Source organism: Triturus cristatus, chromosome 4_1 (assembly GCF_964204655.1).
Source record: "Triturus cristatus chromosome 4_1, aTriCri1.1, whole genome shotgun sequence".
In the NCBI taxonomy this organism is placed as follows: Eukaryota; Metazoa; Chordata; class Amphibia; order Caudata; family Salamandridae; genus Triturus; species Triturus cristatus.
Genome location: NC_140585.1, coordinates 672,418,004 through 672,445,104, shown reverse-complemented (window position 1 = coordinate 672,445,104; position 27,101 = coordinate 672,418,004). Strand labels below are relative to the sequence as shown.

The 27,101-nt window shown below is 46.2% G+C and overlaps 1 protein-coding gene across 11 annotated transcripts in view; it reads right to left on the bottom strand.

The window, feature by feature from the left end:
* Positions 1-27,101, bottom strand: part of ANKRD26 (ankyrin repeat domain 26) — a 1,120,330-nt gene that overhangs the window by 247,955 nt on the left and 845,274 nt on the right. For all 11 annotated transcript variants that reach the window (XM_085653113.1, XM_085653117.1, XM_085653121.1 and 8 more), the window contains one exon: positions 13,917-14,051. In XM_085653113.1, coding sequence (XP_085509239.1) covers positions 13,917-14,051 — 135 coding nt within the window. The remainder of the gene's footprint in view (positions 1-13,916; positions 14,052-27,101) is intronic.

Below are 27,101 nucleotides of genomic sequence, written 5' to 3'. Positions count from 1 at the left end.
TATACTTGCAGTTGTGAGACAGTCACCCTTCTGGGCCTCGACTTGTCGAGTCCTCAATCATAGGTGACCCTTGTCGGCGTACATGACCGCCGTGGCCTCCCGCACTTCCTGCAGATCTTTGGGATCGCTTGCCAAAGGTTCTCCACCCCTCAAGCCAGTCCCACGCCTCCTCTGGCCTGGTGAAGAACCAAAGTTTTCCCTCTGACTCGATGAGTAGCTTGGCTGGAAACATCATCGCATACTTCATTTCCTGCTCCCTAAGAGCTCACTTCACTTCCATGAAGCTGCACCGCTGTTTCGGGACGCGTAGAGTGAAGTCTGGAAAGAAGGTGACCCTGCTGTTATCGATGACAATTGGTGGGGCCACCCTTGCTATCTGCAGTATAACATCCCTGTCGCGGTAGTTGAACACCCGTGCCAGGAGAGGACGAGGTGGCACCCCCAGTCGCGGCCTACCCCCAGGCACCCGGTGGGCACGTTCAATGGTAAAAACATTTAGAGAGGTCCCAAGGCTGAAGTTGCTGTAGGATCAAGTTTTCCACAAAGAGGTCGGCCGCCGGTCCCTCCGCCCGCTCCGGTATGCCCAGGATGCGGAAGTTGTTGTGTCTCATGCGGCCTTCATAGTCGTCAAGTTGCAGCGTTAGCGCCTCCTGCGTGGTCTGGAGCTCAGTTACTTGACGCTTAAGAAGCTCAGAGTCAGTTTGAAGTTCTTTAGTGTTAGCCTCAACAGCTTCAACACGTTCCGATATTTTATGCATGTCTGTTCTCATCAGGGACACCTCAGTGGCCACCATGGCAATACTGGCTTCAAGGGCGGTGCGCACCGTTGTCATCGCTGCAAGGATATCCTGTAGTGTGGGATCTGAGTTCTCCCCAGGGATCTTCGGATTGGACTGATTCCCGTCTTCGTTCCTCTGCCAGGCAAATTTATCAATTTTTGGTTGAACCACATTGCGGCCGCTGCGGCCAGACGCCATCTTGCTGAGTTCAGGCCCCAACTCGTGCCGGAGCCGAAATGGTAATGGGGGAGGGGGTGGGGAGTGGTGGTGGGGGGGTGGAGGACCGGCCCATCTGGCTACTCGCTGCCGCCTGTCGCAGGTTCCCACTCCCACCAGCTTGTCGGTTTTTGCCTATCCGGCGCTCCCCCCCAGCTATGTTGGTTAGGGCACTTGTGGCGCAGTGAGAACCAAGGGGGCAATATAGGCGTGTGAAGGAGGCCCCTCAGTACAGCAGGCACACAAAAGAGGCTCCGATCTCAATTAAGTAATCCAGGTATTACAGGAGCTGAACAGTTCAGTGCCTCAGCAGTCAAAACCGGGTCCGCTGGACTTGAGCCTTTAATTACTGCAGGGGTAAGTGATCGCAGCGTGTGTGGGGGCCCAGGAATATTACAGTCGGGCCATTCCTCTGCTGCCAGTAGCGTCCCGCTAATCGCCCTGTAGTCGCCTCTCTGGAGGCAAAACGCCCGGACCTGAGATCAGGCCGTTAGGTGCCGTAGTCGCGGGATACCGGATGATTTCAGCCCCCAGGGGCTTGCCGGTGATGATGAGAATAGGGCAAAGGCGGCCGGGGCAGATGGATGTTGAGCGGATATTACGGGAATGGAGCAGCGGAGCACAGCTACTGTGCAGCCATTTCCCTCGGCAGTCGGCCACGCCCCCCCCCCCCCCAATCAGTGATTCTTAGAAGTTCAAGTATATAAAGAGCAAAGTGTTCAGGTGTATAAAAACAATTCTTCATACAAAATGGAACACAGACATATTAGCTTTTACCATTAGTATAACACTCACCTGGTAGTAAATATATAACTGTCAGAGATGTATTTAATTATAAGGGAAAGGACAAGACATTTCCCTTCATCACCATAGTGTTTAATAACAAAGCACAATCAAAGCTTAATGTTGTGCACGTTGATCATCATGTGGCCCATTTCAAAACAAGTTCAGAGGTGAACTGATTTGAACTATTAAATTCCATTATTTATTTTGTTATAACAAATTTTATTGGATTTTTGAAATATTTCAAGGCCAAAATGGCAGAAATACATACATAGGAGATTGCGATATAAAATCCTGTGAACAGCTATAATACAAAAACATACAACCCTTAATAGTCAGTCCCCGGCCCCCACCCCACCACATGCCACCATTAAAACCCTTATTCAGATAAACATTAGACTCCCATCACAGTCTCTCATGCTGTGGCTCCATAGTTCTGTAATTCAGCTTCCAGTTGAGATTCAATAGTTTGTACTGGCGCTAAAATTATATCCCTGTAATCTGCCCACCCCTGCCATATCATCAGGTGTTTCTGTAGGCATCCCATTGCCTGGTACAAAATTCCATTATTTTTGGGACCTATTTTTTCCTGTATGGTGCATCACAGTCAGTAAAGCAATTGTATCAGGTACCAAAGCAATTATGCTAAACGTATAGCAGCAGAGTAGTGTTTAATGCCAGACGAGATTTCCTCCTTCAGAAATAGACAAGAATGAAAAATTCCCACTGGCTGTTAGTGCCTAGAAAATCACAACTCCTCATTTAACCTAGTGCTGATTCCTAATGATCTCCACAAAATGAAGGTAAACTTATCTAGCATGCCTGGTGCATTTCCCTTTAAATCACTGTAAGCTCAACAGTAATAGTAAGCACTGGCAAAGTCTATCAGTCGGACATTGGCACCTGTTAATAATAAAAAAAAAAAACATTTTTAATTGCTAAAAGCAAAAATATTTTTGGGGTCTCAAAAAGCAAATATTGCCAGAGTAGTCCCTGCCACTGAAGGCAACTACTTTGTAGATATGCTCAGAATACCTCATAGTGAGGTCAGGGAATGGCTGAAGTAGACAGACCCACTGTGCCATGCTGTATGCTGTAGTGGGTGGGAGAAAAATGTTAATGACACAATAACAGACAAATGGATGATGAGGGCTGACTCATAGACCCTATAAGTATATCAAATATATAATTTTAGTAGGATCAAAAGGTTTTCACTACTGGCAGACCTAAAAAACATGAACATTTTTGCTTGGGAGAGTTTTAATGAACAAACTACTACGCTTTGGTAATGCTGTTTCTGGTAGAGACTCTGCAGATTCCTCACCTCTTGAATATTCCCCAGGCTTCCCACTGGATCCGGAAACTTTAGAAGCAGTATCCCTATGTGCCTGTTAGTGGCATCATGCATGTCCATACCAAAGTTGTTGTGCTTCCGAAGTGCGGCATGGAGCCACTATCAAACCCCACTCGATTGTGCTGACACCAGTTAACTTCTAGGCTGTCCGTGCCCCCTGCTGCAGAGCCTGACAGTAAATTGGCTTTCACCAGTGTCCATATCTCTATATTTGAGACCTTTTTAGGTGGAAAAGACCCCAGTTCATAGAATAGGAAGGAATGGCACAATTAGGGAGGAATATGGGTTTGGATAAGATCTACCAGAAAGAGCTAAGTAACTAGTTTTTCTGATAGATACATCTAACTGCAGATTTCTCACCTTCAGAGTAGATACTAAAGTAGTACCTCCCAGGGGTGGGTCTGTTAACTGTCTCGGGCTAAAAAGTCCTTCAGGACCAAGTAGGCAAATGTTCATCTAAGTTGACCTGGCTGTCCAGACAGTACTGGTTCACTAGCATATGAAGTGATGCCCAGGTAGCAGCGTGGCAGATAATGCAGAAAGCAACTCCAATTGCCAACACAGCGGTAACAGCCTTCAAACCTTCTGGGGGCTGCTTCTTAGCCAGAGCATAGCAAATTTTAATGCAGACCACACAATCCACAGAGATGGTCCTCTCTGCACTGACTTAACTTTCTTTGCTCCAGCAAATCCCACAAAGAGCTGATTATCTACACAATGTTGCCAGTAACGATTGATGTAAAAGCTAAGAGTTGTTTTAGGATCCAAAAATCAGTGCATCTCCTCCTCCTTGGAGGAGTGAGGCCGAGCAAATAAAGCCGGCAGGGTGATGTTTTGCCCGACGTGAAAAGGAATCACCATTTTTAGAAGAAAGGAAACTTGGGTTCTCAGGACTAGCTTGTCTTGAAAGAAAGTAGTGTTAAGTGACTTGATGAAGAGGGCTTGCAACTCAATCACCCTCGCACTGATGTTCTGGCAATAAGGAACATGGTCAAGAGGGGTCAGATGCTGTAGTGGGCAGTTGTGCAGTGGTTCAAAACAACTATAAATTAAATAAAGTGAGGACCAAGTTAAGGTTCCACAGGGGCATGATAAAGGGAGAAGATGGAAACAAATGTTGCAAACCCTTCAAAAAACGCATCACAATGGGTGACTTAAACAAAGAGCTGATACAGCAAACGTAAAAAGGTGGAAACAGCCAGTAGGTACCCCTGAAGTGTGCCCAAAGCAAGTCCTTGCTGGGTTAGGAACAACACAAAAAGCAACACATCAGAAAGCTTGGCTTGTAGTGGGTCAATCTGCAAAGGACCGCCCCAAATCAAAAACTTGTCCCAATTTGGAAAGAACCAGTAGGTACCTCTTAACTGTGCTCAAAGCAAGTCCTTGCGGGGTTACAGATAACACAAAGAGCAACTCATTGTCTAGCATGGACTGGGTCAATCAGCCAAGGACCGCCCCAAATCAAAAAAGTGTTCAGACAGTAAATGTATACTGATTTTGTCAAGGGACTCCAGGCTTCCAAGATGACATCAAACAAATGATGGACGGAATGCTGACAATGCATACATTCTCCCCCAGTCATGAGATCTGGGTTAAATCCATCGTTCTTTTGCCCACTACACCACCCCAGTTCAGACATGGCCATATGATGGATGGATTTAGGCCCAGATCTCTGTACTGGGGTGAATGTATGACATTGTTCTGCGTTCTGTCCATCAATTGTTGTTTTTGCATTTGTCACCCCGAGTGGGAAGGGTATGCTCGGACGTGAGTCCCTTGCTCTCCATGCCCCTGGAATCAAGCTATCCTGGCTGACGAGGGCTGAAAGCCCGAAACCGGTCCTAGGATGCTTGTTTCCAGTCCAGGGAGGACCTGGCTTGGCAGTTCGGGCTGGACTGTTCCCATGGGGCACAGTGTCAAGACTGATTTGCATATGGCTGGGTTCAAAATGGAATGGCATGGTGAGCAAAAAAACGATGGATTTAGGCCCAGATCTCTGTACTGGGGTGAATGTATGACATTGTTCTGCGTTCTGTCCATCAATTGTTGTTTTTGCATTTGTCACCCCGAGTGGGAAGGGTATGCTCAGACGTGAGTCCCTTGCTCTCCATGCCACTGGAATCAAGCTATCCTGGCTGACGAGGGCTGAAAGCCCGAAACCGGTCCTAGGATGCTTGTTTCCAGTCCAGGGAGGACCTGGCTTGGCAGTTCGGGCTGGACTGTTCCCATGGGGCACAGGGTCAAGACTGATTTGCATATGGCTGGGTTCAAACTGGAATGGCATGGTGAGCAAAAAAACGATGGCTTTAGGCCCAGATCTCTGTACTGGGGTGAATGTATGACATTGTTCTGAGTTCTGTCCATCAATTGTTGTTTTTGCATTTGTCACCCCGAGTGGGAAGGGTATGCTCAGACGTGAGTCCCTTGCTCTCCATGCCACTGGAATCAAGCTATCCTGGCTGACGAGGGCTGAAAGCCCGAAACCGGTCCTAGGATGCTTGTTTCCAGTCCAGGGAGGACCTGGCTTGGCAGTTCGGGCTGGACTGTTCCCATGGGGCACAGGGTCAAGACTGATTTGCATATGGCTGGGTTCAAACTGAAATGGCATGGTGAGCAAAAAAACGATGGATTTAGGCCCAGATCTCTGTACTGGGGTGAATGTATGACATTGTTCTGCGTTCTGTCCATCAATTGTTGTTTTTGCATTTGTCACCCCGAGTGGGAAGGGTATGCTCAGACGTGAGTCCCTTGCTCTCCATGCCACTGGAATCAAGCTATCCTGGCTGACGAGGGCTGAAAGTCCGAAACCGGTCCTAGGATGCTTGTTTCCAGTCCAGGGAGGACCTGGCTTGGCAGTTCGGGCTGGACTGTTCCCATGGGGCACAGGGTCAAGACTGATTTGCATATGGCTGGGTTCAAACTGGAATGGCATGGTGAGCAAAAAAACGATGGATTTAGGCCCAGATCTCTGTACTGGGGTGAATGTATGACATTGTTCTGCGTTCTGTCCATCAATTGTTGTTTTTGCATTTGTCACCCCGAGTGGGAAGGGTATGCTCAGACGTGAGTCCCTTGCTCTCCATGCCACTGGAATCAAGCTATCCTGGCTGACGAGGGCTGAAAGCCCGAAACCGGTCCTAGGATGCTTGTTTCCAGTCCAGGGAGGACCTGGCTTGGCAGTTCGGGCTGGACTGTTCCCATGGGGCACAGGGTCAAGACTGATTTGCATATGGCTGGGTTCAAACTGGAATGGCATGGTGAGCAAAAAAACGATGGATTTAGGCCCAGATCTCTGTACTGGGGTGAATGTATGACATTGTTCTGCGTTCTGTCCATCAATTGTTGTTTTTGCATTTGTCACCCCGAGTGGGAAGGGTATGCTCAGACATGAGTCCCTTGCTCTCCATGCCACTGGAATCAAGCTATCCTGGCAAAAAAACGATGGATTTAGGCCCAGATCTCTGTACTGGGGTGAATGTATGTATTGTTCTGCGTTCTGTCCATCAATTGTTGTTTTTGCATTTGTCACCCCGAGTGGGAAGGGTATGCTCAGACGTGAGTCCCTTGCTCTCCATGCCACTGGAATCAAGCTATCCTGGCTGACGAGGGCTGAAAGCCCGAAACCGGTCCTAGGATGCTTGTTTCCAGTCCAGGGAGGACCTGGCTTGGCAGTTCGGGCTGGACTGTTCCCATGGGGCACAGGGTCAAGACTGATTTGCATATGGCTGGGTTCAAACTGGAATGGCATGGTGAGCAAAAAAACGATGGATTTAGGCCCAGATCTCTGTACTGGGGTGAATGTATGACATTGTTCTGCGTTCTGTCCATCAATTGTTGTTTTTGCATTTGCATTTGGGAGGACCTGGCTTGGCAGTTCGGGCTGGACTGTTCCCATGGGGCACAGGGTCAAGACTGATTTGCATATGGCTGGGTTAAAACTGGAATGGCATGGTGAGCAAAAAAACGATGGATTTAGGCCCAGATCTCTGTACTGGGGTGAATGTATGACATTGTTCTGCGTTCTGTCCATCAATTGTTGTTTTTGCATTTGTCACCCCGAGTGGGAAGGGTATGCTCAGACGTGAGTCCCTTGCTCTCCATGCCACTGGAATCAAGCTATCCTGGCTAACGAGGGCTGAAAGCCCGAAACCGGTCCTAGGATGCTTGTTTCCAGTCCAGGGAGGACCTGGCTTGGCAGTTCGGGCTGGACTGTTCCCATGGGGCACAGGGTCAAGACTGATTTGCATATGGCTGGGTTCAAACTGGAATGGCATGGTGAGCAAAAAAACGATGGATTTAGGCCCAGATCTCTGTACTGGGGTGAATGTATGACATTGTTCTGCGTTCTGTCCATCAATTGTTGTTTTTGCATTTGTCACCCCGAGTGGGAAGGGTATGCTCAGACGTGAGTCCCTTGCTCTCCATGCCACTGGAATCAAGCTATCCTGGCTGACGAGGGCTGAAAGCCCGAAACCGGTCCTAGGATGCTTGTTTCCAGTCCAGGGAGGACCTGGCTTGGCAGTTCGGGCTGGACTGTTCCCATGGGGCACAGGGTCAAGACTGATTTGCATATGGCTGGGTTCAAACTGGAATGGCATGGTGAGCAAAAAAACGATGGATTTAGGCCCAGATCTCTGTACTGGGGTGAATGTATGACGTTGTTCTGCGTTCTGTCCATCAATTGTTGTTTTTGCATTTGTCACCCCGAGTGGGAAGGGTATGCTCAGACGTGAGTCCCTTGCTCTCCATGCCACTGGAATCAAGCTATCCTGGCTGACGAGGGCTGAAAGCCCGAAACCGGTCCTAGGATGCTTGTTTCCAGTCCAGGGAGGACCTGGCTTGGCAGTTCGGGCTGGACTGTTCCCATGGGGCACAGGGTCAAGACTGATTTGCATATGGCTGGGTTCAAACTGGAATGGCATGGTGAGCAAAAAAACGATGGATTTAGGCCCAGATCTCTGTACTGGGGTGAATGTATGACATTGTTCTGCGTTCTGTCCATCAATTGTTGTTTTTGCATTTCCAAGATGACATCTACAACCTCAGGAGTGAGGCTGAATGCAGTAAATTTTTGCCGCTCAATCTCCAAGCATAGAGGTGGAGACCGTGCAGGCTCGGGTGCAGGAACCTGCCCTACTCATGTGAGAGTACTGGCAGACGAATCTAAGGACTGATACTCATGCTCAGGAGTTCTGGATACCACATTATCCGTGCCCAATCCAGTGCCAGTAGGATGACTTGGACAGAACTCAGGCTAGGAGAGGTAGAGTAGAAAAGTGTACAGGAGCTACGAGTTTCACTCTAGGCAGAACGTGTCTCAGAGAGAGAATCCTTGGAAACACGCAGAAGTACTGACATTGCGAGTTCTCAGCAGTGACAAAAACATTGCGGCAATGTTTTTTCCATTCACGAAAGAGACCTTGTGCCACCTGTGGATGGTTCTACCACTTGTGATTTGCTAGGCATCAGTGGCTCAGTTTGTCCGCCCCAGTGTTTAGAGATCTGCCAGGTGGTGTACCAGCAGGAAAATCTCTTGGTGTCCCAGTCATTGCCAGAGATGTAGTGTCTCCTGGCACATGGTCCACAATTCCGCCCCCTGTTGCAATATCACATGGCTGCGGTGTTGTCTGTGAGCATGTTCACCAGCCTCCCTTAGAAAGGCCTTCAACGCCAAGCCGCTGGCCCACAGCTCCAAAAAGTTGATATGGAGCCGGAACTCTGTCAGAGATCAGTTTCCCTCTGATCACCACCTCTCCCAGATGGCCTCCTCAACTCAGAAGCGGTGCATCCTCTCCACTGTAAGATTTGGATGAGGTAAGGAGAGTGGTCTGTCGCTGATCCAACAAACACCACTGCATGTTTTCTGCCGTCTCCTCCAAAGTCTGCACGTAATTGGAGAGTTTCCCCGGATGCTGTACACACTAGGAGGTAAGATTCCACTGCAGAGCCCACATATGCCATCTGGCAGGCTTGAAAAACCGGATGCAGGAGGTCATCAGTCCCAGAAGCGTCAAGCTCATCCTCACTGAGATTCAGAAAAGAAGCTGAAACATCTGGACCATAGCCCAAATGTCCTACACACTCTGTTCTGGGAGGGAAGGCATGCACTACACTGTGTCCAGAATGGCTTGGATGAAGTGGAGCATCTGTTAAGGAGTCACATGTGACGTTGGCACATTGATAGTGATCCCCAACGATGGTAAGAGGGTCGATGTAGACTGATGGGTAGGTCACCGAGGTAGGGGAAGACTGGAACCCCTGGCCTACGGAGAGCTGCTACAACCCCTGCCATTACTTTCCTGAACACCCAGAGGGTACTAGTAAGGTTTAAAAGGGAGCACAGCAAACTGAAAATGCTCCTGTTCCACCATGAACCGTAGGTGGGCATGCAGGACGGGAATGTGGAAATAAGTGCCCTACAAGTCCAATGCTCCATCTAGTCTCTAGAGTCGAGGCCAGATAAGCCCTGGATGAGGGTGAGCATCTTGAATTTGACCCTTTGCAGAAAGACATTGAGGGGACTAAGGTCTAAACTAGAACGAGGATTTAGTTCTTCTTCTCAACAAGAAAATGGTGTGAGTAACAATAGCCTACTTCTGATGCCAGCACCCTCACTGTAGCTCCTTTGGCCAGAAGAACCTGAACAAGTGATCCTCCATCAGCCGTTCTGAGGATGGTGGTAGGTGCAACGAGGTGACAAGAAATTGCAGGGCATCACCATGCTGGACAATTTGCAGATCTCACATGTCTGAGGTTATCAACTACTAGCCTGGCCGAAAATGTTCCATCCCGTCTCTGACAGGGTGGCTGTGTACCATGAAGGATATATTAAAGAGGTCTTGAGGCTGCGGTAGCAGGAGGGGCAGAAGATGGTGCTGCACAGTGCCTCTGTTTTCCATGTGGTCTATGGGTACTATGGCCTTGGCCACAAAAAGGCTGACGAGTTTTCTGAGTAGACTGGACATGAAGGCAATATTGAAAGTCGCTACCATAGCAATAGAGGGGGGCGAAAGTGTTGATGTGGTTGACGTGGTGAGCCTAAAAAAACATGTGCTTGAGTGCACTGTGGCCCTGCTACCTTAAAGCGCTCAAGGGCAGAGTCTGCCTGCTCATAAAAAAGGAGAGAGCCATTGAAAGGCACGTCTATTAACATGGATTAGGCATCGCAAAAGAAGCATGTGATCCTCATCCAGGCATGCCTTCTGACAGTCACCCTTGTGCAAATTACCCTGGATAGGCAATGTGTGGTGTCCAAGCCACAGAGGATGGCAAATTTTGCCAAATCACGACAAACATGAATAGCCTGGGTAAGGACGAAGCGTAATCTGTAAGTGACACCAGGCAAGCCCTGCACAACTAAGTTCCAAATACCTTGTGTATAACGCCCTAAAAGGCAGATGGCATTGACAGAGCATATGTCTGAGCAGGTTGAGGAAAACATATGCTTCCCAAAGGTTTCAAAACAATTTTGTCTCCCTATTGGTGGTGTAGTAGAGAATGAAATGGGGTTGAGCCTACTTACTGAGGCCTCTACGACTAGGCTCTCAGGTGTGGGGGAGCTGAATCAAGTAATCTGATTACCTGCGGCTGGACAAAGGCGCTGTACTAGGTGCCTGCTCTTCGGAAGTCTGGAATAGGGTGTTGCCCAGATTCCAAGAATGTTGTCTTTGAGGACTTCACTGAATGGAACCAGGGACTAAGTATTTTTTTTGCCCAGGCTGAAGCACCTCAATATGACATAAGTCTTCACCTCCATAGTAGGTAAGCAGATATCGAGAACCTTAACCACCCTTCACATGACTATAGTGAAGCATGCAGTTTTTTCTGTGGAAGGGCCTGGAGGCAACAGTAGCCGAGCGTCTAGAGAGGTGTCCAGACCAATGGCGCCCTGAAGGTTCTCATACCAATTGTCATCCATGTAGGATTGAGCAAGTTTGTTACCAGCATCGTTATCAGAGTCCATTCTAAATAGAGTATGAATGGATTGGGACATTACTTGAGCCAGGGGCAAAGTATCGGATTTTGATGGGTTGGCCAAAGGTTGCAGCCACAAGGGGTTAGGGAACGGCCTTGGTCGAAAGTACACCCACTTGGAGTGGCAGAGCACAACAGGTTGTGCTTACCCGACCGGCATCAATTTGCCATGGTCTGGCGTGGTTCGTGGTGCTAGCAGATGCAGAGCCCGTAAAGCGTCCAGAGCGTCTAATTGGTGCCAAGGCCAGTTATGCCAGTGGGACCACTGACGGAGTTCCTTGTGGTTCCCTAAGTCCTGAAGGAGTGCCAGAGGGAGACTGCAATGTGCCAAAGAGCTGCAGCATGGCTTCACAGAAATCCTTGATTTGATGCAGCAGAATGACAGCCCCGGAAATTCAGATTGCCTCAGGACAAGTGTAGGACTCAACCTTGAAGGAGAAAATCTTCTGGAGCGAGATTGGGCAGCAGGTTGATGTCCTTGCACCTCCTCTGAAGTTTGGGAGTGACGGAGTACTGCTTGGACATTTTATGCTTGTTCATCAACTTGCCTGAAAGCTGATGATCAACCATGGGAATGACTCTGAGCAGGAATGGACCTTCCCCGTCACCGTATAAAGTCTTTCTGTGTTTAGCAACATAGAGATTCCCCTCACGGTCCTGTATATCCTTGGGCATAGTCAATGCAGGCCTTGGAGTCCTCTTCCGACTGCAGATACCACAGGCAAACCTGATGAGTCTGTCACTGACATCTGCTTGTGAAAGTCCCAGAAAGGTTTAAACCCTGTAGTCTTGGGGGGGTTACATTATTTTTGAAGCACTTGAGGAAACAAAGGATAGTGCAAGATCTCCATTTAGGGACACGGAAAGCAAAGAACTGACAGCAGCGCGTGTTGCGCTTAAGGGTGGGTCCACACATCACTTCAAGTGGAACAACGTTGGTGTGGAATCGCACGTCATCTACCGGCATACAGGGGTACGGCTCAACAAGTTTCCAGAGCAAGTCTGACACCTAGGAAATATATTCAAAATAGTGGAAAATCTATGCATAGAAGTATCTATCAGAAACGACTTTTAAAAGAGCAAATGTAACATTTATTACTACATGACAGAAAGGTGGGTATGAGGTGAAATGCAAATGCATCACAAAATATATTAAACACTTATTCTGGTGAAAGTCTATGGCAGTTCAAACTGCCTTTGGTGAATAATAGGGAGCATGGATTGCTCCTAATAAAGGAACAACTTCACCTAAATATTATCTAGCATGTAAAAGCATAGCCAATGGGTGAACTAAGATCTGGAGGTTTATTTATGGAGCTAAGGACTACTGTATGTGATGAGCAATTGCATAGATAAATCCATTGAAGATGAAATCTTGTACGCAATCTCACATCCAAATTATTAAATGCTACCTGTGCCTCAGAACAGGCATTCCAAAAAGAACAGGAACTTACATTTACATAATGACAAATCCTTTAGCCGAGGGGAAAGTGGAATTTAAGTACAACTTTATCTTTCCATTAGTCAAATAATAATTTTGGGGACATTATGCTAATCCTTAAAGCTGACCTGATAGCCACAAAGTAAGCAAACTTTGATAACAACACAGAGTTTACAGTTAACTAAAATGATATGAGGAGCATTTATGTGAGGCAAGTAAAACACCTTCAGTGACTTGCAATTAACTTTCAAATATTATTTAAAACAAAGGATATCGTTCATAGTGCAGTCTACTATAAATGGCAGGCTTTTTTTGACATAGAATGCTGGCAATGCTCTCAGAGAAATCGAAGATCCAATAATTTATTTTTACTTCATGTATAAAGTCTTCTAGGTAAGGGGACAAACCTTTTTCCTATTTCTGAAGCCAACTCTCGGAACGCCTTACTAGAAGCTCTGTGTATATAATATTACTGCACAAGATTCAAGAACTTTTTTGCATTAATAATATAACCGTAACATAAATCTCTAGGTAGCTACAGAAAACATTTCAGGTGAACAGTGGGCTTAATATACACCTTAGCCATGGTCAGGTTACATAAGAAGTACTTTGACCTAGTCTCTGATGACATCATAAGGTCATTTACCAGGATGAGGCTTAATAACTATCACAATGCTACTGACTCATCACTTTAAGCCCTTTAGCTTTAGAGTTTTACCCTCACACTTACCTAGCTTTATGCAGTGCCTGAATACACATAAAACTACAAAGGACACAAAAGGTTTTGTGCGAGTGAAAGGTGAAGAGCCAGATGAGCCTAATGATGGCTCTACTGGTCTTCTTTTTGCGCACTACAGCTAATGAAGCTAAACATGTGCACCACAGAAGTGCTGTAGTACTTACTCAGTGTCTCACTCAGAAGACAGAAAACTGAACAAGTAAGAGTTTAGCAAGCAATTCTGAAGACACCAGGCACTGAAAGCTTAAGTTTGTATAGAATAAAATGAGCTTAATGAAGCATACCATTTTATATCCTTGTTTACTGCATAGATAATCACATTTTCCCAATTAGGTTCTGCCTGGCAAATTGTGTCTGGGGAATATTGTGGGGAGGGTGCAGTAATTACCACATGTGGGAAAGACTGTTCATAACAAAATCCTGATTTGTGCACAAACTTCTGGGATTTCCTCAGAATGAGGGGCTGGCTTACTTGTCTGTAGATGAGACAATTAAGTCCTCAGCAAAAGGCCTGAAAATTTGCTCTGACATTTCTTCCTGATCAATTACAAGACAACGTTTTACTAAGCCATTTGAGGAAAGCATTTCCATAGAAGGAAAACCAAAAAGATAATAAGATACTTCAATCACCTGTTCTGTCAAATCAGCTTTTTCTCTGTCAAGCTGGGCAAGACGGACTCCTAATCGCGATCTTGACTTTAGCTCTTCCTCCCAGAGGTTATGTGAATCTTTCGCAGTCTGTGATAGCACAGTTTGATGATGCACCTGAAAGGTAGGCCAGAAATTAGTTGCAAGACAAACATATGTAGGTATCCCCTTTCCTATTTACATTTTTTTTAAATCATTTTAAAAACTAACGATAGCTTCAGCCAAAGCCTTCTGACTAAAAACAAGCTTTTATTTCAAGTTACTGACATACTCCTATCAAAAACAACAAAAGTCTATATGGACTTTTGGGTACGATTGTTTCTAAAGAGCAAGTTACTTACTTCAGTAACGCCTTTTCCGGTAGACACTCTAACAGCAACTTTCTAACCTTTTGAATACCTCCAGGCATCAGAATGCATCTGGAACTTTTGCACAGTACTATTCTCCAGCATTGACAGGTGGATCGTGCAACGTCCTTGTACCTCGTGCGGCTCCGTCTCGTGTGGGCGTGACATTGTTATATATACACGCCACCTGCGTGTGCTGCTGCCAGTTTCTTTCTGTACTCCTTCCATGCCAACAGATATGTAGTTTAAGAAACTAAAATTGGTGAATGTGAGCAATGATGCCCACGTAGCCACTAGCAAATAATATAGACTGGTATGCCTTGTGCTAGCGCTGTCGTGTCAGTCTTTGCTCTGGTAGAATGAGTGCTCAATTATTTTGTTGGCTGTTTTCTGGCTAGCCCATACCAGATCTTAATAAAAAAAATACATTCAACCTCAAAATGGTTCTCCTTTGTACTGTTTTACCTTTTTTCACTGCAGAAAAAAAGGCCAAAAAGTTTTTAATTTTGTCAGAATTCCCTGGTTTTCTCTAGGTAAACGCTGAGAATCCTTTTAGGACCAAGGCAATAGAAATAAGATGAATGAGTGATGGACTGAGCTAAATGGAATGCTGCGCTCGTTCTAAGGACCAAATTGTCCGGAAAGAAGGAAACAAAAGGTGGTACCGATGACAAAGTATAAAGGTCATTCACTCATTTAGCAGATGTAATGGCTAAAAGAAAAAACATCTTCAAAGTCAGCAACCACAAAGTACAACTGTGCATAGGCTCAAAGGACAAGCCAATTTCCAATTTTTTTAGTTTTTTTTTATGGAACTCCTACGGAGGTCCACAAAAACACACCATCAGATAAAAAAAGAGACAAACTATACATACAATACAAAATTCTTCCTTATACATTGCTATGGAAATTCTTATTTCAAACATACTGAGTGGTGTGCAAGTAGTGCTAAAATATAAAATGCATTCAAATAACCGACCAGTAAATTAATTTTATCGACATAATGAAAAATGTGCAAATAGTGCTATAAATACATAAGACAATAAAAGGAATTCCTAATAAATAGGCAGAAATATTTAAAAAAATGATATATCTTAAAACAAACCATTTCATTCGGAGGGGACAAAACCAGAGATCGTGCCTCCTGGACAAAGTGGATATTATATGTAATAAAAACTGACTTTAAAAACAATCGCCTAGCACTTTGCAGCTTTGGGCATACAAAAAGCACATGATTAAGATCTTGGATTTGCAGCTGGCACAATTCAATAATTCTCTTCTCTCTAGGTGTTTTATCCCAGATACCAGTAACATCACTAAGAGGCAGCAAATTAAATCTCAGTAGGAGTATCAGCCTTCTAATCCCGTGAGGGATATTCCAAGTTAAATAAGGCTGAGGTTTATTCCCCAAAGCACTCCCACCGCCTCATTACTAGACCTAGACTGGCTGGAGGCCGCGTCTCTCGCCAAACTAATAGGGGATCTAAACTTCTTTAGAAGTTGTTTCAGTACAGGTTTGGACATAGGAGAAGCGGAATTCAAACTAAGACCGAATGTATCATTTGCACATTTAAAGGACCTAAAAAACGTTGATTGTTCTTTTTGCATGTCAAAAATGTCTATTCTCAGGGCAGCCCTAAGTGTGCCCTCCTCCCCTAAAAGAAGGGAATCACCCCCCCTAAGGAATGCAGCCAGGGATAGGGTAAAGGACAAGACTAATCCAAATTCGAGGCATAGTGCACGTGGGGCTGCCAAGGAGTTTAAATTTGACGCAGGATTCACCCTTCCGTCTAATCGAAAGAAAGCCAATAATTCATGTCCAGCACCTCAGCAGCATATATTAACGAGGGAGGGATTTTGACCTTAAAAACAGATAAAACATGGCCAAAGTGGCGTCTCCCGCAAGTTCTATAAAATCTGTTTAGTGCACTTGCCTGGGAGACAGCTTTACTCACACAATGTTTAATATGCTCTAAATCTCGGCCAGTTTGGGGAAAAAACCTTCCCCAAATATAGATACGAGTCAACCAGTTCCAGTTTTTCGTTAACCAAGAATCCATCTTCAACATCTCCTTAATTTAAGCCCCTTCTTAAGAAATACCAAAATCTTGCTTTTTGCAGTATTGATTTTCAAGAAGTGAGCCTCTGCATATTTACTTAAGGCATCTAGACGACGTTGCAGGCCAATAGGCGTTAGATCGAATATTGCAACATCGTCTACGTAACAGAGAGCCAACAGACATTGTACCAATTTTTGGGGCATCCACCCTTATCGTGTTCAGAGTGCCGGAAAGATCAGCAATATAGAGAGAAAATAAAAGAGTCGCCAATAGGCAACCCTGTTTGAGCCCATTGTGTGTTCTAATTTTACATGATAGCCCCTGCGAACCACCCATCAGAACCCGGCACCACGTGTCTGTATGCAATTCCATAATCAGACCCAAGAGATGATATGGTATGCCAAGGAGGACAAGTTATCTCCACAGCGTTTGGCGGTCCACTTTATAGAACGCCTTGGAGAAATCAATAAAAGTTGTATATATTGCCATTCCTCGGACAAAAACATATTTCTCTACAATTGTCTGAACAACCGCCATATTACCCAAGGTGCCATGGTTCTTTCTAAAACCAGCTTGTTCCGGGGGAAGAATATTCTGATCATAAACCCATTGTTGAAGATGGCTTAATATGCTTATTGCAAATAAGTTGCCTGCAGCATCCAGAAGGGCAATCTGTCTAAAACTAGTTGTCAAAGTTTTCGTCCCTTTTTTGTACAGGGGGACTATAATGCTCCCCTTCCAAGAGGGGGGGATTTTATTCATAAGAAAGCAATATTTAAAAAGAGGCTCTAAAAAACCACCCCACGCTTCTGGTTCCTTTTTAATTAGTGTAATCGGGATCCCTTGTGCATCAGAGGTTCTTGAATTTTTTTTACAACTTACCACTTCTTTTGCTGACGGGGGGCCCAAATTCAGTCAATTCAATAGATGCTGGTTTAACCCCATCTGTCATCACGGAAGAAACTGGGCTATTGTTTCCATATAATAGGGAGATGTAATCCACCCAGTCCTTTTCTGTAATTTGTATGGGTAGTGCCATCTGCCTTGAATCGCAGTATTTCGCGATCAAGCGCCAATACTTTGAGTCTTGGGCCTTTGCTGCTTCCCTCAGCCCAATCCACTTGTCATCCAGCTCCCTTCTTTTTTGACAGAGCATAATACGTGTTTTCACTCGCTTAAGGCATCGATTTCCCGCTGCCGGCCAGTGAAGAAATGTATATACTGTTTTCGGACAAGATGGTTAATTGCTTGTTTTAAGGAAATCATATGAGACGTTTCCTGTGTATATAAAGGACAAGCACATTAGGTAGATTAAAACTAAATTCAAATGCAACTGTGACATTTCAAATGGGACAGGAGGAAACATATGGATCAACCCTTTCAAGAAATGCATCACAACAGGTGGTTTTAAATTAGACGGATGATCTTGTAAACACTTTAAGGGCAAAAGGGTCGCTAAGCTGTGCTTAATTTGGGCCAGGTGTTTCCCGTGCTCTGCACTTACACTTAATTCACAACACCTGCACCAATTACACTATAGCACATGGTGGCGCTTTCTAATTTTGAGATTAGCACAACAACACTGTTTAGTAAGTCAATATACATAAAAAATGAACAAGACCTACTATTATGAGTCCTGCTTCTCATCAAGGCATTTAATGCCGTTCTGAGATCTAGAGAGACACCAAAATCTTGGCATGGGCGATAATTCTCTATTTAAGAAAGGTGTGAGAATGGACCCTGCCAATTATCGCCAATTTCGTTATTGGATGGGGCAGGCAAGATCTATGGGAGGGTGCTTTCCAATCGTATTTATGATTGGGGTGAAGATGGAAACATTTTAAGAGATTGTAAAGTAGGCTTCAGAAGGGGTATTGGAACGGTGAAACATGCAATGTGTCAGTACTCCATATGGATTAAATATATGAGGCAAAGGAAGGTCCCATTGTTTTTAACGTTTGTAGATTTGAAATCTGCTTTTGATTTAGTAGATAGGGACTTATTATCAATAGCGTTACAACAGCAGGGTCTGCATCAGTATTTGATCACGGTATTGCAGAATCTGTAAAGAGATACTTATGAGAGGAGAATGTACAGAGAGCTTTTTGATAACTACTAGTGTGCATTAATGGTGTGTTTTGGCCCCTTTGCTCTTTTAACTATTTTTGAAAGACGTTGGATTATAACCTGATAACTTGAATTGCCTAAAGCTTGGTAATTCACGTATCCCTGTGTTGTTCTATGCGGAAAACGCAGTGTTGCTTTCTCTTACTTAACTTTCCAGGCATAAACTAAGGCAGGCTTCAGCCGCAGTTATTAGGTGCAAACAAAAAATAGGGGGGCAGTCTCTGAGCTCATTAGTACATGAGTATAGCTCAAAAGCTGTTACAGCCTCAATATACGGAGCTAAACTTTGGGGCTACACAAATTAATCTGCACTTCAAAAAATTAAGAACAAATGCCTGAGGGCACTGTTGCGGCAGAGTACGCATTTAGCATCACTATATTTGGAACTGGGCATCAGACCTATTTTAGATATTCTTGTCCTAACCGCAGTAATTTACTGGGTAGCCTACAGAAGGAATATGCTACTTACCAGTATGCATCTGTTCTTGGCATGTAGAGCTGCAGATCTACACACTTTTGCATAGATCGCCATCTGGTGTTGGGTCTGGATGTTTGCAGTTTGTTTTTCCTGTTGGAAAGTCTTTGGAAGTCACGAGGTCGGTGACTCCTCCTTTGGTTCGTATTGCGCATGGGCTTCGGCTCCATCCTCAGATTGTTTTTCGCCAGCAGGGAAAGATGGAGCGTAGTAATAATAGTGAAGAAACCCATGTGTGTTGTATCTAAATAAGATAGACTGGAACGGATACAGGTAGCCGGGGAGGCGGGTGGGCGTGTGTAGATCTGCAGCTCTACATGCCAAGAACAGATGCATACTGGTAAGTAGCATATTCCGTTCGAGGCATATGAGCTGCAGATTACACACTTTTGCATAGACTATATAGCAGTACCCAACCCTAGCGGCGACCACCGGTATCCGTTGCAGTGGTTTGGAATAGTGTTTTTAGTACAGCCTGGCCCACACTAGCTTGTAGCTTGGTTTGCACATCTACACAGTAATGTTTTGTGAAAGTGTGCGGTGTTGACCATGTTGCTGCTTTGCAGATATCATCTAAAGGGATGTTCCCTAGAAAAGCCATAGAAGCCCCTATCTTCCTTGTAGAGTGGGCTTTAGGGGGAACAGATAGCGTTCGTTTTGCCTTGTGGTAGCAAATCTGTATGCATTTTACAATCCACCTAGCTATCCCTGATTTAGAGATGGGGTTGCCTTTATGTGGTGGAGAGAAAGAGACAAACAGTTGTTTGGTCTTTCTGAAAGGTTGTGTTCTCTGGATATAGTAAAGTAAGGCCCTTTTAACATCTAGCGTGTGTAGAACCCTTTCTGCAACAGTTTGAGGTTGCGAGAAAAAAAACGGTAATTCTACCGATTGGTTTAGATGGAAGGGGGAAATGACTTTGGGTAGGAATTTTGGGTTGGTACGGAGGACAACCTTGTTCTGGTGCATTTGGAGAAAAGTTTCTTGTATAGTGAGTGCTTGTATCTCACTGACCCTTCTAAGGGAAGTGATGGCTACAAGAAAGGCTGTTTTCCATGTGAGAAATTGCAGTTCACATTTATGCAAAGGTTCGAAAGGAGGTCCCATTAGCCTTGTGAGAACTATATTTAAGTTTCACACAGGTGAGGGTGGTACTCTGGGTGGAATTATTCGTTTGAGGCCTTCCAAGAAGGCTTTAATGGCAGGCACCCTGAAAAGTGATAGGTGCTGTCTGTTCTGTAGGTAAGCAGCAATTGCTGCGAGGTGTAACCGAATGGATGTATATGCTAGGTTACACCTTTGGAGATGGAGCAAGTAACATATGATGTGCTGTATAGATACGTCTAGAGGGTTGATTGTGTTGTTATGGCAGTAAACAACAAATCTTTTCCACTTTGCAGCGTAGCAGGCCCTAGTAGTAGGGCGTCTAGCTTCTCTGATAATGTTCATGCAGTTAGGGGGAAGGTTAAGGTACCCGAATTCTAGGATCTCAGGAGCCAGATCGCAAGGTTGAGCTGAGTTTGGTCCGGGCGCCTGATCTCTCCATGGTTCTGGGTTAGGAGGCATGGTGAGAGGTGTAACTTTTGGTGTGGCACTACCGAGAGTTCCAGCAGCGTGGTGTACCACGGTTGTCTGGTCCATGTTGGAGCTACTAGGATGAGTGTGAGTGAGTGCTGTTGTAGCTTTCGCACCACTAATGGAATTAGTGGGAGAGGTGGAAAGGCATACGCAAATTTGCCTGACCAGTTCATCCATATCGCATTGCCTTTGGACAATGGGTGTGGGTATCTGGCGGCGAAGCTTGGGCATTTTTTGTTTTCGTGGGTGGCGAAGAGGTCTATCTGAGGATGCCCCCACATCTGAAAGAACGGGTGAAGAACCTGTGGGTGAAGTTCCCACTCGTGGATCGGCTGCTGAGCAGATCTGCCATGGTGTTTTGAACTCCTGGGACATGTTGGGCTAGTTGAATGATTTTGTGTGGAATTGCCCATCTCCATATCCTCTGTGCTAGTTGAGAGAGCTGTGGAGAGTGTGTGCCCCCTGTTTTTGAATGTAGTACATGGCAGTCATGTTATCTGTGCGAATCAGGACTGCCTTGCCTGAAATCTGCGTCTGAAAGGATTTTAGGGCTAGAAAGATTGCCAGTAACTCCAGATGGTTGATGTGGAGTAACTTTTGTTGCGGCGTCCATGTGCCCTGCACTGTGAGGTGTAACAGATGAGCTCCCCAGCCGGAGAGCGATGCGTCTGTTAGGATTATTTGTGGAACCTGGTCCAGGAACGGTCGACCTCTGGAAAGATTTGTGGTGTTCCACCACTGCCGAGAGCGATGGGTGCGACCTGGTTCCACTGGCGTGCTAAGCACTCCTGGAGTGGACGCATCTGGAGTCTTGCATGAGGCACTATGAAAATGCAAGAGGCCATCATCCCTATTAGTTGCATAAACACTCTTGCTGGGAGAGAGTGTTGAGGTATGAATCTTTGACGCAAAGCCTGGATGCTTGCAATCCTGGCAGGATTGGGATAGGCTATGGCTTTTGAGGTGTCTATGGTGGCACCGAGGTATTGCTTTGTGTGGGATGGTATCAGCTGGGACTTTTGGTGGTTCACCGTGAAACCTAGCTGGTGAAGTAGTTGGATTGTAGTGGCGGTGTGGTGTACACATTGGTTGTAGGAAGTGGCTTTTATTAGCCAGTCGTCCAAATATGGGAAACGTGAATGTGCTGTCTTCTGAGGTGTGCCGCCACTACCGCTAGGCACTTGGTGAATACCCTTGGTGCTGTTGTGACGCCGAATGGGAGCACCTTGAACTGGTAGTGTTGCCCGTCCACTACAAATCTGAGGTACTTTCTGTGCGCATGGTGTACCGGAATGTGAAAGTATGCGTCTTTCAAGTCCAGTGTGGTGAGAAAGTCGTTCTGGGAGAGGAGCGGAAGAACCTGTTGAAGGGTTACCATGTGAAAATGGTCCGAATGTATGTAAGTGTTTAGAGGCCTGAGATCTAAAATAGGTCGTAGAGTCTCGTCTCTTTTTGGTATCAGAAAATACAGGGAGTAGACCCCTAAATTTTGCTGATTGGCGGGGACTTGTTCTATGGCATGTTTTTGTAGGAGGGAGGTTACCTCCTGCTTTAGTAACGTGGAATGTTCTTGTGACATTGGGCGTTGTCTGGGTGGAATGTTTGGGGGGGTAGATGTTAATTCTAGACAGTACCCTGAACGAATAATTTGGGTCACCGATCTGTCTGAGGTGATGGTCTCCCAGACGTGAAGGAAATTTTGTAGCCTGCCCCCGACCGGAGTGGGATGGTCTGGAGGGAGCAGGGGGAAGTCATTTGGTAGGCAGTGTGGCAGAGCGGGCGGTATTTGTTTTGCCTCTGCCTTTATTGTTATTGCCCCTATATCCGCCTCTTTGATAACCCCTTGTGAAGGTGGATTGAGCAGGGGATTTGTAGGAAGTGGATGCGCTATCTGAGGAGTATCCTCTGGCGGTACCCCGAAAGCAAGAGCGGCGAAAGGAGCGTCTAGGAGGGTGTGACTGCAGGGCTCCCATAGATTTCGCCGTATCTGTGTCCTTCTTCATTTTCTCCAGGGCCTCATCCACCTTTGGACCGAATAGATGTTCTTGGTCAAAGGGATGGTTTAGAATGGAGGCCTGTACCTCAGGCTTAAAGCCTGAGATTCTGAGCCAAGCATGACGGCGGAGGAGGACACTAGTGTTAATGGCCCTGGAGGCTGTGTCTGCTGCGTCTAGGGCACATCTTATAGAGGTGTTGGTTATGGTTTTACCCTCTTGAATGAATTCATTGGCCCTATTTCTGTATTTTTCTGGAACATGGTGCATGATGGTCTCTAACTCATCATAATGCGCTCTGTCTTATCTGGCCAATAGCGCTTGAGTGTTGGCGATACGCCATATATTGGCTGCCCGTGACGCAGTGCGTTTTCCTGACGCGTCTAGTAGCTTTGACTCCTTGTCAGGCGGTGGTGCTTCTCCTGACGCCTCGGAGTTTGACCTCTTCCGTGCAGTGGAAACCACTAGGGAATCCAGTGTCGCCGGCCCTTTGATATAGGCAGGATCTGTGGGGGCAGCTTTGTACTTCTTCTCTATACGTGGGTTAATGACCCTAGCCCTAACTGGGTCTTTAAAAACCTCTGGTGCATGTTTTATTACCCCCTTGAGCATAGGTAGTATAGCGGTAGACCTATGTGCCGTATCAAAGGTGTCGAGGAGGAAATCGGCCTCTACCGTGTCAGTGTGTAGCTCTACCCCGTGATAATGTGCCACCCTCTGAATTAGGTGATGGAAACCTAATGAGTCTTCCGGTGGTGATGGCCTGGATGGGTAAAGGTCATCTTGTGGGACATCTGGAATGTCTGGATTATTATAGTCGTCCCAAGGGTCTGGGGATTCTGTAGGGGTGGGGTCTTGTGGCACATCCCCTGGATAATATGGGTCCCCCTGATCATCATCGACTGGAGACGGGGTCGGGGAGCGATGAGGTGGGGGTGGAGAAGGTGGAGGGGGCGCAGGTGGAGAGGGTGGGGAAGGAATTCTGAAAGGGGAGGTAGCAGAGTCCTTCCTCTTTGGAAGTGGAGGCGGAGCCGGTTTTTCCAAATGTCTCTTTTTAGAAGAGAGAGTCAAATGTCCAGTTTTTGGATCCTTGGTAAGTGTCTTTTGCAAGGGATCCGGCATAAACAGTTCCTGTGACAATGGTTGTTCCGTCGGCGCCGAAGGTTTCGGGGCCGATGACTTTTTGGGCTTGTCTGTGCTGTGCTTCTTAGGAACCTCTGATTTTTTGGTGGGCGCCGAGGTGGACTTCGGCGCGGGAGTCTCGGTGCCGAGGGCCTTGTGTGGTTTGGTCGGCACCGAAAGGCCTGGTTTCGACCCCGAGGGCTTCGGTACGGAGCTCGGTGTCGAGGTAGAGGCCGACTTCTTTTTTGGTGCCGAGCCACCGGAAGGCTTATGTGGCTTCTTCACCGGGCCCGAAGGTGGGGTGTTTGAAGCAGTGTCTTTGGTCTTGCCTAGGCCCGAAGGCGTGACCGGAGCCTTTTTGGGTGTCGGCGTGGGTGTGGAAGGGGGTATGGTACTCACGACCCTCTGCACCGGGGTGATGTCCTCCACATCTGAGTCGTCGGCTTCGGAAGCACTGACGAGGTCTTCTTCTTCGGTGTGCTGCTGTGCCGGAGCTTCGGCGTCGTCCCCGAAGATGTCGACTGGAGCGGAGGTCGAGGCGTGCGCCATGTTGCGTCTGGCCCTTCGATCTCGAATAGTCTTGTTCGATCTAAAAGACTTTCAGGCGGGACAGTCTCGAGCCTCGTGTTCAGGGGAGAGGCAGAGGTTGCACACCTCATGAAGACCGGTGGGGGGGAATTTGGACCCACATCGAGGACACTTCTTGAATGGAGTTCTTTCCATCAGCTGAGACCGGAGCTGGGATAGGCCCGAAGGCCGCCGTCGACGACTGGTATCGAAGAAGTGTCGAAGAGGAGGTGACTGAGGAGATCTGGATATGAAGAATACCGATGAGCGAGGATTTTGCGTCGATCGTTGAACTTGAAAAGTTCGGAACCGGAGCGCGAAGGATTACATCCGAGCCCGATGGCGGAAAAAAAAAAATCTGAGGATGGAGCCGAAGCCCATGAGCAATACGAACCAAAGGAGGAGTCACCGACCTCGTGACTTCCAAAGACTTTCCAACAGGAAAAACAAACTGCAAACATCCGGGCCCAACACCAGATGGCGATCTATGCAAAAGTGCGTAATCAGCAGCTCATATGCCTCGAACAAATAGTTTAGCAGGCATACATTTGGCCGCTATAACGGAGGTAGCCCATTAAGCTGGCCTGCCTGGAATGCCTTGGTAGAAGTATGTTTGTAGTTCCTTAAAGCAGCTGGATCTTGAGATTTGTCAGGATCCCACTGTGATTAATGGGGAAACAATAAATAAGGTGAAGGATCCTTATTGGCAATGTATGAATCAAATAATAATCAAGCTAAGTAAGAAGAAGGTCTATTACAGGGGTATCTAAACCATAAATTTAACGTTGGTTTTGAACCCTATTTGGATGACATCTGCCCCGAGATACAGCGCTCTCTACACATAAAATTTCGCCTGGGGAACGTTCCTTTGAAGGGGTATGTAGCCAAGTGGAGCAAACCCAAGGGGACTGTTGTAGTATGTGATTGTGCTTGTGGTGAGACCATTACCCACTTCATGCTATTTTGTACCAATGTACTGTGTGTGTGTGCATGAAATGGCATTTCACGCTTTTAACGTTTTCAACGAAATAGACACTTTAGCTCTTTGTTACATAACTGATTACCCAGATTTTTATCATGCAGTTTCTATGTTCATTTGGAGCGCTTGGATTTTGACTGGGAAATGGGATTGCAACTGATTTTAATTGTATCGTATTATAAGTATACGTAATTTTTTTAATATTACTGTTGTACTATTTTTGTAATCAATTCATATTTTATACCTACCACCCATGCCATTATTCAGCTATGGATGACTTGAAATTGTTAAATTTATCGGACTGTGATGATTAGTTGTTCTTTTGATACAGTCATTGGCAGCACTGGCAGGGGCAATGTGTTGTGCAGGCTGCACTGGTCTTCCGAAAAGGGCCCCAACACCATTTTTTTCCCCCAACAAACCTGTACCTTTGATACAGCAAAGCCTTGCTGAGTCACTGACAACCAAAACAATAAAAAAAGATAAGAAAAGGAAGCTGGTATGCATTGGACACGACAGGAGGAACACCTCACCCACCACAAAGTTCTCCCAGCGCCTGTCTGCCATGATTACACCAACCACTTCAGGAGGGTTATCGTATGGAATCAGTTGCTGACACTCAATCTCCACATAAAGAGGTGTAGGTTACGTAAGTTCAGATTCAAGAACTGACCCTGATGCAGGGACAGGAGATCTTCAAAGAGGCAGCCAGACTGTAGGACTGATGCTCATGACAAGAAGTTCTGGGTACCGCATTCTCCTCCCCTAGTCTGGAGCCACTATGATGACATGGGGCTAGTCTCTTGAGCACTCTGAGCAGAAAAGCTAGGGGCAGAAAGGAATACATGGGTCCTGAGTCCCAATGTAGGTCAAAGGAGTCTCCTAGGGAGCACTGGCCTGGGTATTACAAAATGCAAAACTCTGGACACTGTGCGTTCTGCGTGGTGGCAAATACATCGAGCTAGGATTCTCCACATTGCTGGAAAATATTATGTGCTCCCTCTGAATGTAAACGCCATCTGTGACCCATTAGGTAACGCTGAGTGAGTTTGTTGTTAGGTGTTGGACAATTAGAGATATGCCCTGATTGTTCAGCCACTTCCAAAAAGGTAACCTTTCAAGCACAGAACCCATTACCCTACTCTGTCTTGTTTGTTGCAAACCATGCAGCGGTCATGATTTCTGTGAAGATTTGTACTCATTCCCCCCTTATCATCGAAAGGAAAGTTTTTAAAGCCAAACAGATCGCTCAAAGCTTCAAAAGATTTATGTGAATTTGAGTTTCTGCCCCAGATCAGAGACCTCTTATCTCCATCTCTCCCAGATGACCTCCCCACCCCAGTAATGACGCATCTGTAACAACTGTCAGTTCTGGATCGGGCAGAGAAAGGTAGGTCTGCTGCTGTCCCAACTGTAGTTGAGCATCCACCACAGCAGGTTTTTTGCAGGCTTCTCCGAAACCTGAAAAGAATCTGACAGATTTCCTTTTCCAACACTTGAATAGAATCTGACAGATTTACCACTGTGACTTCAAACTACTACTGCAGAGCCCGCATGTGCCACCTGGCATGGTCCACAAGCAGGATGCAGGAGACCCAGAAGTCTCAGAGCGGCTCTCGTGAGATCCAGACTTCAGGCTGAAACATCGGGATCACTGCCCAAATGTCCTGAACACATTAAGGCACACATTTTGCTCGAATCAACAACGTATCTATGATAGCCCAAATGAAATAAAACCTCTGCGGAGGTCAGGAGTGACTTTGGCACATTGTTGGTAAAACAACAATATTAACAGGTCAGCCGACGTCAGGAGATGGTTTGCATATGTTTGAGGCGAGCTTGCTTTTAACAGCTATTCGTCAAAGTTTGGGACTACTGGTATTCCTAACCTCCGTAGATAGGCCACAACCACCACCATCA